General features: G+C 44.7%; 1 protein-coding gene across 1 annotated transcript; it reads right to left on the minus strand.

Moving 5' to 3' along the window:
* Positions 1-1,081: 1,081 nt before the first annotated feature.
* LOC143481511 (odorant receptor 131-2-like) lies at positions 1,082-2,050 on the minus strand. The gene has a single exon (XM_076979550.1). The coding sequence runs from the start codon at positions 2,048-2,050 to the stop codon at positions 1,082-1,084; it is 969 nt and encodes a 322-aa protein (XP_076835665.1).
* Between the last annotated feature and the right edge of the window lie 16,705 nt (positions 2,051-18,755).

The following is an 18,755-nucleotide window of genomic DNA, read 5'->3' on the forward strand; positions in this document are numbered from 1 at the left end:
AAGCGTTATTTGTATAAATAAAAGTGACGTCCTGACGCAAAGCAGAGGATTACGTCTCATCCTTCGTCGCTCAGACAAACGTCACAGTGTCATTTAATATGGATTTATTTAATAATAAACATAAGTTCAGAAAATGTTGTATTTTGTTTATTTATTTATTTGCAATTTACCGTAATTCCACAAATGTTCTATGTCACTACTATACAGTGATTAACTACTTTACCTACAGTGGAATAACTTTATAGTAATATTTTAAAAGATAGGGTGGGCTTTGATTTTATAGCAAATGTGTCCCCCCCCCCAATGTAAAACTCACTCCTACACCCTTGAATACACAATATACAATGCAATACAGATCTGGGAAGAGGAGGTAATAATAATAAGAATGTGTCTTGAGGAAACATTGCAACAACAAAGTTTGTACATATTTGCTGTTAAAAAATTAATAAATTTATTTGTTATGATCATAATTATTTTTACAGGATGCATAGATGTACTGTTGTTTTGTGTCTCCTGAAATGCTGTACATATTGCTGAAGTACAGTTGCCCTGCTATGTTGTGTCCTTTTAAATTTTCCATCTTGAAAATAAATGAAAAATAATTGTCCATGGAAAATAAAAGTAAAGGACGTTTGAACCACTGCTGCATTACTGTTCCTCATTTGTGTTCATGGACAACTAGACAAGCCCTTTCACACAAGTGTCAACAACAACTGTAAAAACCTAGATGTCTCTTGATTATTTGCGGTTGTTTTCAATGTAAAATGTGACTGATCATTCATATTAATATATGCCTGCTGACTTGTTAACAGCAGCTTATATAATCTGTTAATAGCAGCTTTGACAAGGCCTAACAATTTAAGTTGCACTGAAACAAGCACATCAAATAAGATTCATAATATACAGTAATCTTCATCACCATAAATATTACATAACACAACATAGCAAGTTTGAATGTTAGTCAAAATTTTCTTTATGGTAGCAAAAATAGTATTTTAACCAAATAAGGGTCTTCTGCGATGAAGGCTATACATTTAAAAAACCCATATAGCTTTACTGAACTACAAACAGCAGTAGTAATTCAGGGTACATTGACTTTTGGTTTGAATTTTCTAGTACCATAACAGAAGTAGTACATGAACAAGGGTCGTACAGCATCATCTCTCAGCCCGTAGATCAGTGGGCTGAGGAAACGAGGCAGAACCAGCACGAACAGGAAGTTCAGATAGCGCAGGTGTGTAAAGAGAACAACATCACTTCCTATCATTACATAAAGAGCTCGCTCGATGGTTCCATACAAAAAAGAGGTTAGACACAGGCCCAACTGAATGAAATGCAGCAACACAGTCCTGTGGGATTTCTTAGCAGAGTCTTTGTTGGAAGAAACAGACCTGGCTGTGATCAAAATGCTGATGTAAGTAAACATGATGATCACTGTGACTGACACAAAATAACACACACTGAATCCCTTGTAAACATCAAGTTGCCATGGCTGCATGAGTATCTGCTCTCGAATGCAATTTATCTGTATAGTGAAAAAGTTAGAGTCCATCACTGCTGCAAAGAGGACATCAATCAAAATGTTTATGCTGCCAAGGCACCAGATAAAACCAATGGCAAGGTAAGTCCTTTTCTGAGTGGCTATTTCAATGTGTCTCAAAGGGAAGCAAATAGCTACATACCGCTCCAGTGACATCAAAGCCAGGTTTAACGGTGTATTATGAAATGTTGTCATGGTTAGAAAAAGTATAAAGGAACACGCAGCCTTTGCCAGTTTAAGGAGGGCCTGGGCCATGAGAAATAGCAAACAGGCGAAAAGCAGGTGGACAGAGTCATTTAAAAGCATGTGGGCAAAGAGAATATAGCGTGGAGTCTCCTTAAAAGTGCGCTTACATATCACAGCATAGAACATAATGCAGTTTACATATGTACAAAACATGATCAGTAATGTTGCAACCATATATTTAGACACACCTGCCTCATTTGAGTTCACATTGAACAGTTGATTAAATATCAAATCATTCACAGTGCTTTTGTTAGTACCTGCCATTGATTACAGCAACAAAACAACATAGTATAAATTCTATAGAAATCTGGTGAAGTCAAACTGCAAGCAGAATCAAGGTAATAAACAGAAATGTACTAGAAACATGCAGAAATTTACTAAAAAAGTATAAAAACACTCTTAAAAAGCAAAACATTTTTTTTGTATATCCAAGAGAATGCAGTCCTGTGTTGCTTCGTCCATTATGAGTTACAGAAGTTAAAGGTACTGGAGTTGTGAGCATTTCAGGTGTGTGTCCGACATTTTATATTAGGCAATGATATCACAGTCTCACTTCCTCCTTGGTAAGAAAGAAAAAGACACTTCAAGTGATTGGTCTTTTCAGGTGATTACATTGTACAGAAACAGTTTAATTGGTTGGTATTGTATTCTAATAACTATAACAATAGGGCAATAACAGTACCATTCAAAATTTCTGGAAACAGCTGACAAAATGTTTTAAGTAAAAAAAATATGCTGTTTATGCTGAACATAAATTGCACTTCATGTAGCACATCATATTTTATATTACTTATTCACGTTTGATCCCTTTGTTCTCGTCAAAGAAGTTGTAGAAATGCCCCCTTCTGGCCACCAGAGGGCCTCATTGCTACAATACTCACCGTTGTTCTGTTTACTTATCACACACAGCTTCTTACTCTCAGTCTCATCACCTCACTATATAATGGCTCTTCATACTCACAGTCTTCACAAAGCATTGCCAACATTTTGCCTTCAGCAAACCAAGCTATCTTCTACTACTGGTATTCTACTAAGTCACCATTTACTACAACTCCCAGAATCCAATGCTCAACCAATCATTCACTTGCTCTGCTTCACTGGATTGTTGATCACAGGTGTTCCTTATCACACTTGCCTATTTCCACCTGCATGTTTGACTCATCTATTTTAGATTTTTCCAGCCTTTACACACACAATCGGGCTCACACACAATGTAAAATAAAGACAGAAGGGAATTTTTCAAAATGGATTTGTAATATGTCATCTGGGCAGTTTGATTTATTTTCACTGTTGTGAATGAATGACCTTTGGGAGGGTCGGAACCTTTATACATATACCAGTTGAATGCTAGTGTGTTAAAATAGCGATCAACCTTTAAGTTGATAGCCAAACAGCTTACCTTAAAAGAAAACTCAGGAAGTTGCCTTCACAGCAGGTGACAAAGTGGCCCTGACAACCACAAGGGCCAAACTATCCCAAGCTGTCAGGGATGCAAAGTGCACTCATAGACTCTATGAACACTTTCAAAACTCACACAACACACAATGTGTGTGTGTGTATGTGGTTTCCCCTAGGTATTGACAGACTGGACCATAGGACAGATGCAGGGTAAGACATTAATATGTCATAACTGCATATGCAGAATGTACAAATTCTGCTATATATTGTTGCTGTAAGCAGGCTCTGTGTGCCCTCATGCCCTGTGATGCATTCTGCAGGAAAGTTCCAGATGCAGGTTCTCCCACAATGTGGCCATGCTGTTCATGAGAATGCCCCTGAAAAAGTATGTTTTTGAATTCATGTGGTTGCTGTGGTTTTGGTTTTTTATATGTATGTCCTTACTACAGTCCCTGACATAAGTTCTGTTACTTATTCATGTTGTGGAAACAAAAGCTTAAAACCTGACTTTAAATTCATCGATTTTAGAAATGACTCATATGGAAGCTGAAACCCTCCCAAATGAGATTTAATTTACGAAAATAAATGTGCTTTACTGCAGAAATATTGATCATTTAATGAACACAGAAAGGTCAGACAAAAGTTTTGTCGCCCACATAAAGTAAGGTGAAAATCAAACAAATAATTAACTTCATATACAAATATATGCTTCTTAAAACTGGTGAATGGTGTTGTGGTGCTATTAGAGCCATATTTAATATTTTGTGTGACTTCCACGAGCTTGAAGGACCGCATCCATGCAGTTCGACAATGATTCATACAATTTATTGATGAAGTCATCAGGAATAGCAAAGAATGCAGTCTTACATGCCTCCCAGAGATAATCAAAATTCTTTGGTTTTGTCTTCCAAGCTTCTTTCGTCCTACCCCAAACATTCTCAATGATGTTCATGTCTGGTGACTGGGCTGGCCAGTCCTGGAGCACCTTGATCTTCTTTGCCTTGAGGAACTTTGATGTAGAGATGGATGTATGAGATGGAGCACCATCCTGCTGCAAAATTTGACCCCTTTTATGATTGGGAATGGAAGATGTAGCTAATACTTCTTGATATTTTAGGCTATTGATATTGCCTTCTACCTTGCAAATGTTTCGCACACCCCCCCATACTGAATGTAACCCCAGACCATGATCTTTCCACCACCAAACTTGACTTTTCTGGGTGAATCTTGGATTCATACGGGCTCCAGTAGGTCTCCTGCAGTATTTGCGGTGGCTGTGTTGTAATTCAACTGAAGATTCTGAGAAATCCACCTTCTGCCACTTTTCTAGCGTCCATCCGTTTAACAGGCTGTGGGCCTTGGCAAATGCCACACGGTTTTTTTTAACTGCCTTTTATTTAGTGCTGGCTTCTGGGCACTGATTCGACCATGGAGGCCATTTCAAGACAGAATCCTACAAACTGTTCTAGTTGACACAGGGACTTGAGGTGACCAGGCCTAGTTGAGCTCTGCTGCAGTGGAAGAGGGACTGGCTTTGGATTTTCTAACCAACAAACGTTCCTCCCGAGCAGTAGTCTTGTGGGGTCTGCTGGACCTAGGCTTGTCAAAAACATCTCCAGTCTCTTCAAATCTTTTTTTAATAATTTGTGCTTGACGCTGAGACACATTAAAGGTGCCAGCCACCTCTGTAGTGGATTTGGTCTTCAACATCTTGATAATCAAGGCTTTGGTCGCAGGATAGATTTTTGGCATGTTGTCAGAGGTCAAGTTGCAGTGCAAGTGAAGACCTGGGGTGCTGGAGTTCTTTTTATACACCCCACTAATTAACCAATCGATTAGTGAGCACAGGTAAGGCTGTAAACTAGGACTGGGTGCATTATACGACAAGGCGACAAAACTTTTGTCTTGCCAAAATCTGACCTTTCTGTGTTCATTAAATGATCAATATTTCTGCAGTAAAGCAAATTTATTTTTGGGAGGGTTTCAGCTTTCATATGAGTCATTTCTAAAACCAATCGATGAATTTAAAGTCAGGTTATAAACTTTTGTTTCCACAACATGGATAAGCGACAGAACTTATGTCAGGGACTGTAGACATATCTCTCCTTAACAGGTAGCCGACGCTTTAGCTACCTTCATGGTACGGCATAAGTTCACACAATTTAAACAGTTACAGAATATTATTGTTTGCATGTGCAATATACACAAAATCTTTATTGGCCTGAACTTAGTTATTGAGCATAACAATAACAAAACATTGATGACCAGTAGGCCCGCTCTACCTGAAAAACATGGTGTTTGTTATGAACAATACATATTACATTCTATATAAAACTGAGTGCTGTAAAAACAGCAATGCCAAAGCCCGTAGATGTTGTTTCATTCGCGTATTTTTCTCGACATCATCGTCCCACATGGTTTAAACAGCGTCTTGTTTCAAAGGAGAAATATGTCCATATATCGCCTCTCATCTTTCTCCCTGCTGACATTGTCAAGTTAACTTCGAGTTGAATTTCACGAGTGACCACAGTACATAGGCTAGTATGGTCTTCCTGGGTTCTGTGCAATGTGAAGACATTAGTACTGATTGGATTCTGCGTACTGATTAGTACTGATTGTCCCGCCTCTCTGTGTACGCTACAGTAGTTAAGGTTGGATCTCTTCTTAACTTATCCTTTTCACAAAACTAAATCAGGGCTGATTGGATGTCTTCGCTGGCCAATATTTTCATCTCATTTTTATTCGTTGACAAAAATGTTCATTAATTTCGTTATAGTTTTTAGCCCTTTGTATAATTTTTATTTAGTTATCATCTCGTTTTCGTCATAAAAAAGGTTTGTTGACAAAAATTATGACAAATTATTCGTCAACGAAATTAACACTGCTAATGTCTGTGTTTTATATTTCAGCTCCAGGTCTGCAGGGGGTGCATCCCTGCCTTGTCCCTATCCTCCTGCACCATCGTGTTTTGTGTGCTGCTGCTGTGGGCCGCACAGCCGTTGGAGGGGAGTGCGGCTTGGTGGGGGGGGGGGGGGGGGGGGGGGGTCTGTCACGGTATGGAAGGGCTCCCTACTGGTCGCCTCCGTCCACAGCAGCAGTTATCTTGTTGTTGTTGCGCTGTGTTCGTCCCTCAGGTGGGCAGGGCCTATGATCTGCCTCACCTGATGGTCGTTTGTCTATATATGTCTTGTCTTTGTACCAGTTGACTGCTTGTCATTATATCCTTAATTCGGATCGTGTCACGGGTGTTTGGTTTGCACACTTTCTTCATTAAAACCTCCCTTTTCCCTAAAACTTGTCGTGATCGCTTCCATTTGATCATGTGATCGCACTCCCTGCCCATAACACTGTACCTTTAAATGATGAGTCACTGCTCACATTTTTCCATAGCACAACAAACTAATCACAGTAAGCCCTGAGTGGAACACTACTGTACCTCTAACTTTTTTTCTCCTTTTGATATGTTCATCTTCCAGACATTAAAATAGCAACTTAATAGCAATAATGTTATTGTGGTTCTTGTGTCCCTTAAACTGCAACAAGAAAATGTAAAAAAAAAAGTAAAAGATGACAGTGCTTTCCAAGGTGCCATCTAACCTCACCAAATAACAATAATAATCTTTATTTGTATAGCACCTTTCATACATACATGCAACTCATGCTTTACAGAATAAATAAAAGGAAGCAAAGATAAGACAAAAAGAAAACGTTGAAAGAAATATAAAGATAAAAAGGAATCAAACATTAAAATAATGACAAATTCTAAAATAATAATAATAATGTAATAAAATAAATATTAAAATAACAAAATGTAACTAAATAAAATAATGTTAAAAAAAGTTAAGTAAATAAGATAATAATCTGGAAAACTATTAAAATTATTAGAACAGAGTTAGAGTTTCTTAACTAAAAGCCAAACAAACCTTCACTGCCTCTGTTGATCCATATTCCAATGTAGACTCCACCTTCAAGCATATATGCATGGACATCATGGGCCCAATGCAGAAGTCCAACTGAGGCCACAAGTTCATTGTAGTTCTGGTGGACTTTCAGCAAGGTAAACAATGATGGGGGCAAGTATATTGGAGCAAAATGGATTGAATCAATGTATTTAGTGTTAGTTTTTGTAGATAACATGGAGCCTCCTGCTAGAATGACTAGTTCAATATGGTGAAGACTTCTCTGAACGTCAACATCAAACACTGGACAAATGCATTGACAAGTATTCAGATATCACCATGATATTAGGTCATCTGTATGGGGTAATCATTTGGCAGGGTTATGTTGATGAGAAGGAAGTGGGAAAACATTCTCAAGTTGAATATTATTGAGCTGTCGAGTCGATAGACTCAATCGGCGCAATCAGCAGTGAACAGTAAGGAAGCCCGTTGAGACGGATCACTACTGAATTGGTTTGGCATTCTCAGCCAGTCTCTGCTTTCTCTGTGGTTGCGCTACGTATCAAGGTGTCTCGTCACCTTTCTCTCTCTTACAAACCCTTTACTTATTCGAGTCTCTATCTCCTGTGTCCCTTCTTGGCCCATCTCAAGATCTCAAGTGTTCCTCCACCTATATTTCTTCCTATCCGTGTTGCCTTTAATTTGGGAAGGGTTTTCGTTTTGCTGCGGCGTTTTTGCCTGCTGCCAGCTACTTCCCCTGGCGTCCTTGGTTTAGTTGCTTTTGTTATTTTCTTTCTTTCTCCAGTCTCTTTATGGTTGAGTGTCATTTTACACGCGTTGTACACCCTTTTTGTACGCGTTGTGTTCCACGTTGTTTGTTGTTTCTCTTTTCCCCGTACCCTCACGGTTTTGTTTTCTATTCTTTTACGCGTCGAGTCTTCTGTTTTGTTTTCGTTGTTCTGTGTTGCTGTGCACATTACCCCCTCGTTCTTACATTTGACAAGTGTCAGATGTATTGTTATTGCAAACTGGTGTTCTGAAAATCTGTGCTACCCATCGAGCTGTCCTACCTAGTGTTACTGCGCATGCTAATTTCACGTCATTGTCAGTGCACACATTTACATTTACAAAGTGCTTTGCATCTGATCACAGAATTCATCCTAGGTAATAGTACGGATAGGCCAGAATTCAAGATACCATTGAGTCAGACTACTACTAAACTACAGGAATCAGTCATTACCTAGTGTTTTCCAAGTTAAACGTTTGCCAAGAAGCACAAATACAGACAGACATATAATTTAAGAACAACGGCAAGTGGTATCTGCCGAGTTAGTGCTCTGTTACAGTAAGAACTCAACAAACAGGTGAGTCTTCAGTCTACGCTTGAAGATAGCAACAGACTCCGCAGTCCGAGCAGCTAATGAAAGATCGTTTCACCATCTTGGAGCCAGGACGGAGAAGAGTCTGGAGCTTTGTCTTCCATGAGACTTTATGCATGGAGTTTTGAGTCGACCCAAGCTTGAGGTTCTGAGTGCTCGCTGTACGGATCGGCTTTTGACCGTGGACATCATATAGGGAGGGGCTAGTCCATTTTTGGCATTGTAAGCAAGCATCAAGGTTTAATATCTGATGCATGCCTCTACTGGAAGCCAGTGAAGAGAGCATAGCAGAGGAGTCACATGTGAGAACATGGGGAGATTGAAGACCAGTCATGCTGCAGCATTCTATTAGTTGTAGAGGTGTGGTGACCCATAGAGGAAGACCTGCAAGTAGGATATTGCTATAGTCCAGCTTTGAGATGACTAGAGACTGCACAAGCACTTGAGTAGCTTCCTGTGAAAGGAAGGGTTGTATTCTCCGCATGTTGCAGAGGAGAAATCTGCAGGATCTGGTCAGTTTTGAAACATGTGTTGAGAAGGACAACTGGTTGTCCAACGTTACACCCAGGCTTTGAGCAGATTCTGATGGTGTTAGCAAGGTGTTCTCAAAGGAAACTGTGAGGTCGTTGTGTGGGTTTGGTGTTCCTGGAATGTACAGAAGCTCAGTTTTGCTAGGGTTGAGCTTCAAGTGGTGAGCAGTCATCCATGAAGCAATATCTGTCAAGCATGCCGAGATATGCCTAGAAACCTGGGTGTCAGAATGAGGGAAGGAAAGGATTAGCTGGCTGTCATCAGCATAGCAATGATAAGAGAAATCATGAGACTGTCACGGTACGGCGGCCCCCTACTGGTCGCCCCCGTCTACAGCAGCAGCTTGTCCTGTGGGTGTGTTGTTGTGTTCGTCCCTCAGGTGGGCGGAGCCCGCGATCCGTCTCAACTGAGGGTCATTTGTTTGTCTATATATGTCTTGTCTTTGTACCAGTTGACCGCTGGTTATTATATCCTTAATTCGGATCAGTTCACGGGTTTTGGTTTGCGCACTTTACATATTAAACCATCCTTTTTCCCTGAGACTTGGCGTGATCGCTTCCATTTATTTTTGCTCACCCTGCCCGTCACAGAGACAAAATAATGACACCAAGGGAACGAGTATATAAAGAGAAGAGGGCCTTTGACTGAGCCTTGGGGGACACCTGTAGCGCAAAATAATAGACATATCTATCGATTCACACTACCATGTCAAAATGTACTACCGCAGCAGAACATGCTTCTAGCATTAATACAGAAGGTACGATCATTTTATATGCTATATTACCTTATCAGAACATGCGTCTAGCATTAATACTGTAGGTAGGTACAATCATTTTATAGGTTATATTATCTTATTGGTACGTGCTTCTAGCATTAATACAGGCTTGATTTCATTGCATGTGTTTCCAGTGTGAACGGGTTAATGGGCACTTTTTTCGTACCATACGGTCAAGCTGCTCCCACAACAGCTCAATGGGGTTGAGATCTGATGACTGCGCTGGCCACTCCATTACCGATAAAACACCAGCTCCCTGCTTCTTCTCTAAATAGTTTGTGCATAATTTGGAGGTGTACTTTGGGTCATTGCCCTGTTGCAGGATGAAATTGGCTCCAATCAAGCGCTGTCCACAGGGTATGGCATGGTGTTGCAAAATGGAGTGATAGTCTTCCTTATTCAAAATCCCTTTTACCTTGTTCAAATCTCCCACTTTACCAGCACTAAAGCAACCCCAGACCATCACATTACCTCCACCATGTATGACAGATGATATATATATATATATATATATATATATATATATATATATATATATATATATATATATATATATATATATATATATTAGTGGTGGGCCGTTAACGGCGTTAACGGCATTCGTTAATTTGATACTCTTATCGGGCGATATAAAAATTATCGCTGTTAATCTATTCTTAAAGTTGGGTTGGGAACTGGGTCAAAATGGGTAAGCAAACTATGATGACTTTCAACTTGATAGTTTAGCTCGGCTGTATTCCTAACCAAATTGCACAGTAGGGGCGAGAACAAGTTTTCATTACTTGTGAATTACAAATCGTTCGTGTGTTTACATGGATGCAGCCACGAAGTCGTCAGGTTTGCTTAATGGAAAATTCATTTTTAGGAACGTAAAGTGTTAACGGAGCGGAGCTCGGAGCGGTCGTTTTCTGCATGGTCCTAGCGCTAGATTTGTCACTATTTAAATATTTCTTTTTGTTAACCGTTAAAACTGCAGAGGACCAAAACCGGCTTTTGAAAAAGTCCCCCCCAAATTACGTCCGTGAGGTTAAATGTACTAAATATTGGCTTACTTTTCAAATATCATGTTTAGCTGAATAAACATGTTATCAACCCCTTTTAATGTACAGTATGTAGGCTTACAAATTCATGTTTAACTGAATAAACCGTTGAACAGGAGTAGCCTACATTTTATTGAGCATGTTTTTTTTCTTCAAGTATCACAGTAGAACAGCTTCCTCAAGCAGTCATTGATGCATTTTGGAAACAGGAGATGTGCCCCTGGTCTAATGCACCTGTCACGTTGAGGACCCCGGCCCCTCCCCTTTGGGCGTGTGTAAACGTGGTCCACGTGCTTTGTCTGCGTCTATGGAACTCTGTGGTGAAGGCTATGTCGTGTGATAATGTGTATCACCTGTGAATCGTCTCGTAATCACATGGGGTTAATGTAGTTTGTCTATTTAATGTGTGCTCGCGCGGTGTCCTGTGCTCGTCAATGTCTAGGTTTACACGTTGCTGTGTGTATGAAAGTTGTTTGTTGCTCATGCGCTATTGCGCAATATCTGTTAAAATAAACGAAGTGACGTCAATCCAGAGGATTCCGTGTCTCGTCCTTCGTGACACCTTAGAGACACAAAGAAAGGGAAAAAAATGCCAGGCTACAAGGCAAAGTCAAGGAAGGGCAAGAAGCCCTGCACACAGCATCGCCGCGCGTCTTCCTCCCCCCCGCGCCGCGGCTCCACGCCGACTCAGGCGCAGATGAAGCGGGACCCCGAGTGCGCCTACCTGCTGTGCGCGGCTCGGGAGACCTCCATACCAGGGTTGGCAGAGGAGTACCGCAAGACAGCGGCGCGGGTGTGGCAAGAACGACACGCCGCGCCTCCCAGAGAGCTCTCGCCCATACGGGTTAGCGTCCCCGACCTATACGGGACAGGGACGACACCAGAGGGCGAGCTCGAGGGGGACTCCTTCCCGCGCCATAAGACCGTGCCCACGCTGGAGCAGCTGGAGACAGACCCGGTCTGTGCGTCCCTGCTGCGGTCTGCTCGGGAGCAGGACAACCCTGAGAAGGCGGAGAGGCTCCGCCAGGAGGCGGTGCGGATCTGGGGTACGGAATACCCACCTTTCTCCCCTTTGTGGGTGGGCTCCTTAGAGCAATGCGCGACGGAGGGGACCCCCGAGGGTGAGTTCGGGAGTGGGGACTCCCTGAGCGAGGAGGAGGAGGAAGATGAGGGCGAAGAACGTTAGACACATCGCACACACGCTCCCTCGGTGTGCGACGCCTCCACCGTAGACTACGGTGGAGAGGAGGAGGAAGCCTACCCTCCGTCTGTGTGTGACGCATCCACCATAGACTATGGTGGGGAAGGAGAGAACTACCCTCCCTCTGAGAGCGAGGCTGCCACCGATGACTACGGTGAAGAGGAGGGGAGGAGTCGGAGGACGAGGATTACCTTTCTCCGCCCGTGTGCCCCTCTCACACCACAGGGGAGGATGGGGAGTACCCATCGGCGGAGGGCTCCTACACCACAGAGGGAGAGGTTTGCCCTCCCCCCTCGGAGAGGTCTGCAGAGACTATGAAGGGGAAGTGGACTCCCTCTTCCGATCGCTCCGGCGACAGTGAGATGGACTGTCCCAGGGGTGGCAGCCCGGTGCAGCCCATGGAATGGAGCCGGAGAGAAGAGGAAGAGGAGATGGAGACGGAAGGGGACCTCCCGCACAGCCCGGTCGGCACATCCGCCAGCCGCGCTGCTCCAGGCACGTACGCCAGCCGCGCTGCTCCAGGCGCGTACGCCAGCCGCGCTGCTCCAGGCGCGCTGCTCCAGGCGCGTACGCCAGCCGCGCTGCACCCTGCGGAGGGTCCGCAGCAAAGGCTGGAGGAGGAAAGTCTCCCGCAGCGCCTGCAGCTCCCGACCTCTCTCCTCTCCTGGCTCTCCTCCTGGCGCGTAGCCTGGGGCCCATGTCGTGTGTGTGTGTTCCAGTGTTTGTGAGTCTTCCCGTATGTGTACCGAATCCCCTTTTCCCGTGTGTGCCTATGTGTGTAAGCGTGCCTGTGTGTGTATTCGTGTCTGTACCGTTGAATGTGTCTAACGTCTTCTCCCCGGTCTTCCCAGGGAAGTGGTGCTAGGTGATTCGTGACAGACGCTTCGCCGAGGGCGGTTAACCCCCAGACGCAGGACTGAGCGCGTCGGATCCGCCCATCGTCGTGGGTTCGGGGCACTCGGTCCTGTTGGCACCCCGGGACGGGTAGTGCCCTTGGAGGGGGCGTCTGTCACGTTGAGGACCCCGGCCCCTCCCCTTTGGGCGTGTGTAAATGTGGTCCACGTGCTTTGTCTGCGTCTATGGAACTCTGTGGTGAAGGCTATGTCGTGTGATAATGTGTATCACCTGTGAATCGTCTCGTAATCACATGGGGCTAATGTAGTTTGTCTATTTAATGTGTGCTCGCGCGGTGTCCTGTGCTAGTCAATGTCTAGGTTTACACGTTGCTGTGTGTATGAAAGTTGTTTGTTGCTCATGCGCTATTGCGCAATATCTGTTAAAATAAACGAAGTGACGTCAATCCAGAGGATTCCGTGTCTCGTCCTTCGTGACAGCCCGAACGTCACAGCACCCTCTGTATTAAGAAACCCTATCTCAAAAACTGACTTTTAGTCATTACTTGGGTAGCACACATATGAGCCATTTTAATATAGATTAATCTAGATTAATTTTAAGATTTCAGTGAGATTAATCTAGATTAAAAAAATTAATCTAGGGGTGGGCATAGATTTATTTTTTAATTATGTTAATAAAAGTTATTATTTCCTTCATTTGGAACAATGCACGGGTTTTTGGTTTGCACACTTTCTATTAAACCATCCTCTTTCCCTGAGACTTGACTGAGACTGATGCGTGATCGCTTCCTTTTTAGTTGCTCACACCTGCCCGTCACAGAATAACTAGCCACCTTTCGGAAGCCGCCAGTCTCCTTTGCTTTCTCCTTCGTTCGTGGTCATGTCTCGTGGTAAGTGTTTGTCTACGTGCTGTGTGTTTGTCGTGTTTTGTCCGAGAGAGTGTTGAGTCTGTCCCCACTCATCCCGCTGTGTTTAAATGTTGTTTGTGTAAGACCCGTAAAATCACACGGCGGTGACTAGAGCTGGGGACCAGTAGACTCCGCTCTCGCCCAGCGAAACTACCGGTGCCACACATTGCGCACGTCCGTTGTTCGTTATCGTCTGTATGTGTGTGTGTGTATGTACGTTGTGTTGTGTTTTAATAATGACGCGGACGTGAGCGAGTGTGTGAGTGTGCCGTGGTGTGTGTGTTTCGCTGGTGGTGTTTGTGTGTGTATGTAGACAGGTCCACCGATGCGTGCTGTGCGCTAGAATGCGTGAGACGCGAATCTCTCTGCACCTTTCGCCTCGCTCACCCGATATCCCGCGGTGACGGGGATGAGTGACTGCAAGCCAGAGGGACGCATCGCTGTGGGCGTGGTGCGCAAGCCGCTCGCGGATAGCTCTCTCTCTCCAAAGATCTACGGATCCTGTTGTGAAAATGGTGAGAGAGAGAGCTGGAGTGGGCGCGTCACGCTCTACAGAGCGCGTGCATCGGTGGGTCCTGTCCGTTTGTTTGTGTTCTCTGTCTTTGCGTGTTTGTTTTGTCCTAGAGTGTAGCGTGCTTTGTTTTATGTAATTCCTCTCTTGCACCCCTCTTCACTGTGTGTGGGGAGGAGCCCATTTGAGGTCCCACTGAAGGTGGCACGGAGGGCATCCTGGGTGCGTGTATGTTGTATGTTGTGTCTGTGTTTTTTGTTTTGTTGTTCCCCGGAGGGGCCCCCCCTAAATATGTTTTTGGGGGGGAGCTATGGGGTTCTTGAGCCACGGCATGTAGCTCAGAAGGCACTGCTCCATCAGGAGACCCGACCTTTGGGAGGGACCCCTGAGCAGGGAGGAGCCCCTGTACCCCTTTGTAGGCTGAGGATGCCTGGGGTGTATGGACGGGGTGTCTCCTCATGCTAAGAAGGGGTCCCTTCCCCCCTGGGAAAAAGGGGGGGTCAGTGGTCAGAGCAGTGCGCATTTTGTGTTATGTGTTGTCTGTGTGCGTGTGTGTGTGATGTGTTGCAGGTCGCTCCTGGTGGTGGACTGCAGCACTCCCGGACCTAGTGGGGTCTCCAGGAGGAGACCCTCCCCTTCGAGCTCGGGGTGACCAGCGTGTCCCTGATGCGGATTGCCAGGGCCCTGGTCTCTGGTGCTCCTGGGTTGGGTGGAGGAGTCTGTGAGGAGGGACAATGTTTTAATCAGTGCAATTCTGGTTGTAATTGATTGGATTGTTACCTGGTGTGGACTGTTAGGAGGGGAGGAGTCTGGACGTTGTCCCTATAAATGGGGACAGAAGATAACTGGAGAGGAGCGTGCTTTTTAAAGGACATGGAGCAGTTTCGTCCGGGGTTGGTTTAACTGGAAAAACCGCGACAAGAGTGATTACTAACACACGTCGGTTTGACTGTGGAACGGCAGACGGCGGGCATCAGGTTACGCCATAGTGACATCGCCTGAGCGAGGAGTCCGTGGGTGATGCCGCTGGCTGAGACTGCCGGAGTGAGTTCTACCTGCGCTGTGTACCGCTTCACTGGGAGTAGGCGTTGCTTGCTCCCGGGCAAAGCGTGAGTATAGTTGCTGCGAATTAAAGCCGCGATTAGAGATTTACTGCTTCCACAGCTCTTGTGGGCTGTGGTTTTTGCGATCGAGTACTGCTCCAGTTCTCCTGTGTTTCAGCGCGACGTGGCCGAAACGGTGACGCGGGACCAATTGGATTGGTGGTGGACTCCTCGTCGACTCCTCCCCTGGACTTTTATCATTTTATTATTTTTCCCGTATAGTGTTGTGTGGACAGTCCCCTCCGGTGGTTGCCGGTAGACTCCGTGTGTGATTTGTGGTGGATTATATTTTAGTGGCAACGTGTTTGTGTACTTTTTGGTTATTTTAGTTTGCTGTGTGGGTTTTACTTTGGTGGGTTTTATTTTTGGTAGGTTGTCTGGCGGCATCTTCTGTGAGGGCAGATCCAATTGTGTTTTATGCTATATTGTAATAAATTTGTGGAATATATCCTTTAGTGTTTTGATTGCTCACCACCTGATCTGGAACCTGTGGGTGAAATACGACTATTTTATTAAGAGTTCCTAGGGCTCTCTTCCTCCTAGGTGGCGTAGTCTGGGTTAAAGTAGTCCGTCCAGCTTGGACAGGTTACATTTTCTGGCGCAGTCGGCAGGATCAGGTATTGTGAGCAATCTTAGTAGGTTTTTTTTATTATTTAATACATTTTCTTTTAAAAGGATGATGCCTATATTTGCAGGTGCACCTTGGCTTCCAAAATTCAATGGGGGAAAAGGGGAACTTAATTATTCAGAATGGAAAGAGCAGATCCAAGGGGTATTACACAATACTGTTACACAATATACGGAGGCTCAACAAGTTAGTTTAATTATTGGCGCATTAACTGGCGATGCTAAACGGGAAGTAAATGTTTTAGAACCAGGGGAGCGGGATAGAACTGGCAAAATTTTGCAGTTTTTAGATGGGCTATATGGGGATCAGATGAGCCTTGCAGTTTTGCGTTCCAGATTTTTTGGTTGTATGCAGAAAGATGGTGAACCACTGAGAGCTTTTATTTTACGTTTAAGGGAGTTGTTTGTTAGACTACGGGGACGCGATGAGGCTGAGGCCCCCTCCGACTCTCAATTACGTGATCAATTATTATTGGGTCTCCATAATGGAAGCCTGCGACAAGCCCTTAAGACATATGTACGGCGGAACCCTGAGGAGTCCTTTTCGGCAGTGTGCCGGGAGGCTGAATTATTGGATGGGGAACACCATGGACCTGAGCTCCCAGGTACAGGGGATTATATTAGGGGGGCATGTTCAAGTGTTAAGTCTTACCCACAGGAAGAGGATTGGAGACAAACACTGAAGCGTGAGATTCTGGGAGAAGTGAATGGACAGATGAAAGAATTGACACGTGAGTTACTTAGAGAGATAAAATCAGCTACAAGTCCCATGGCTTTTAGATCTAGGTCGGATAGGCCAGCTGTAGGGAAACGGCGTCTTCCCTTGGCTACCGATTCATGGGATCCAGAGGGGAGGCCAATTTGTCGTCGGTGTAATCAACCAGGTCATTTGGGCCGAAATTGTAGGAATGGTGTTGAAATTAGACCACCTTTAAACTAAATGTTCCTGCTGCTGAGGTCCAAGCTGCAGGAATAGGGGGGCACATCGGGACCACTGATAGGATAATTGGGGAGTGTCCATGGGTGCAAGTTTATGTGGGGGGTGTTCAACTCACTGGGCTTGTGGACACAGGTTCGCAAGTGACACTAATGCGACAAGGTGTGTATGATGAAACATTTGGAGGCATGGGCCTTCAGGAAGTTCCGACAGTGTTAACCCTTAGAGCAGCTAATGGACTTAAGATCCCATACACAGGATATGCAGTAATGGATTTTGAGGTAGAAGGAGTGAAAATTCCCTCATGTGGAGTAGTGATCGTACATGATGAGCATTTGTCTAGCCCTTTTATTATTGGTATGAACGTTGTTGCTGACTGCTGGGAAGCCCTTTTTCAGAAGCAGCCGACTGCTTCTTTAACTGGCTGCTCTCAACAGGGTTGGACTCAGGCTTTTGCCCTGTGCCAGTCCAGTTCGGCATCAAAAGATGGGTTTGTGGGGTATGTGTGGCCTGCCAGTCGCCATGGGATTAAAATACCTGCCAGGAGTGAAGTTGTGGTGTTGGGCTGTGTGCGGACTGGACCTCATGGAGCAGAGTATTGTGGGTTGGTGGAGGCAATGCCAGGACCCCTTCCAATTGAGGTAGCTCGAACAATCACCACAGTAAGGCATGGTCAAGTTTCAGTACGAATACGTAATGTCAATCCTTACGTTGTGTCGGTTGGGCGATATCAGAAGTTGGGCCGGTTATTCAGAGTAGATGAGGCTGAAGTATGTGGGGAACGAGATCTTCATTTGATCTCTGAACCTGATGGGGCTGTACAGGTTCAGATTGTCGAGGTTGCTACCACTGTCCCTGAGGATAGAAGTCAGATGATGGATCTCCTAGTTGGGGATGCCGATCTAACTTCACAACAACAATGTGAGTTCAAGATTTTTTTGCAGAAATGGCGCAAGGTGTTTGCTACCGGCGATGAGGATTTTGGAAGAACTGAAGTGGTCCAGCATCAGATTTTGACTGGTGACGCTGCGCCAATTCGAGAGAGGCACCGCCCTTTACCTCCTAAGATGTATAAGGAGATGAAGGTTTTGCTGGCTGAGATGCTGAATAAAGGTATTATTCGAGAGAGCGTTAGCCCGTGGGCCGCACCGATTGTGATGGTTAGGAAGAAAGATGGGAGTTGGCGATTTTGTGTGGACTATCGGAAGCTTAATGCTGTTACACATAAGGATGCTTTCCCTTTGCCTAGGATTGAGGAAACTTTGACAACATTGACTCAATCTAGGTGGTTTTCTACCTTGGATTTGGCTAGTGGATATTGGCAGGTGGGTATGGACCCCCGAGATCGGGAAAAGACGGCATTTGTTACTCCGCTAGGCCTATATGAATTTGAGCGGATGCCATTCGGATTGTGCAATGCGCCGGCTACCTTCCAGCGATTGATGCAGCAGTGTCTGAGTGGGTTGCTTACTGAATCATCATTGGTTTATTTGGATGACATTATTGTGTATTCCTCTGATTTTTCAACTCATTTGCAGCACCTAGATGCAGTTTTCATGCGGTTGTGGGAACATGGGCTGAAGTTGCGGCCTGATAAATGTAAGCTGTTACAGAGGGAAGTCAAGTTCTTGGGACATGTGGTGGACAGCCGAGGGGTGAGGCCCGATCCTGAGAAGGTTACAGCAGTTCAGGGTTGTATTGCCCCAGTTACTGTGAGGCAGGTACGAGCCTTTTTGGGCCTTGCTGGATATTATCGGCGGTTCATTCCAGGGTTTGCCCGGATGGCTTTGCCATTGACACGGCTCC

This window comes from Brachyhypopomus gauderio, chromosome 18, assembly GCF_052324685.1.
Source record: "Brachyhypopomus gauderio isolate BG-103 chromosome 18, BGAUD_0.2, whole genome shotgun sequence".
In the NCBI taxonomy this organism is placed as follows: Eukaryota; Metazoa; Chordata; class Actinopteri; order Gymnotiformes; family Hypopomidae; genus Brachyhypopomus; species Brachyhypopomus gauderio.

Bases quoted from the DNA above. Each gene is read 5' to 3' on its own strand.
- LOC143481511 (XM_076979550.1), bottom strand. From the start codon at position 2,050: ATGGCAGGTACTAACAAAAGCACTGTGAATGATTTGATATTTAATCAA.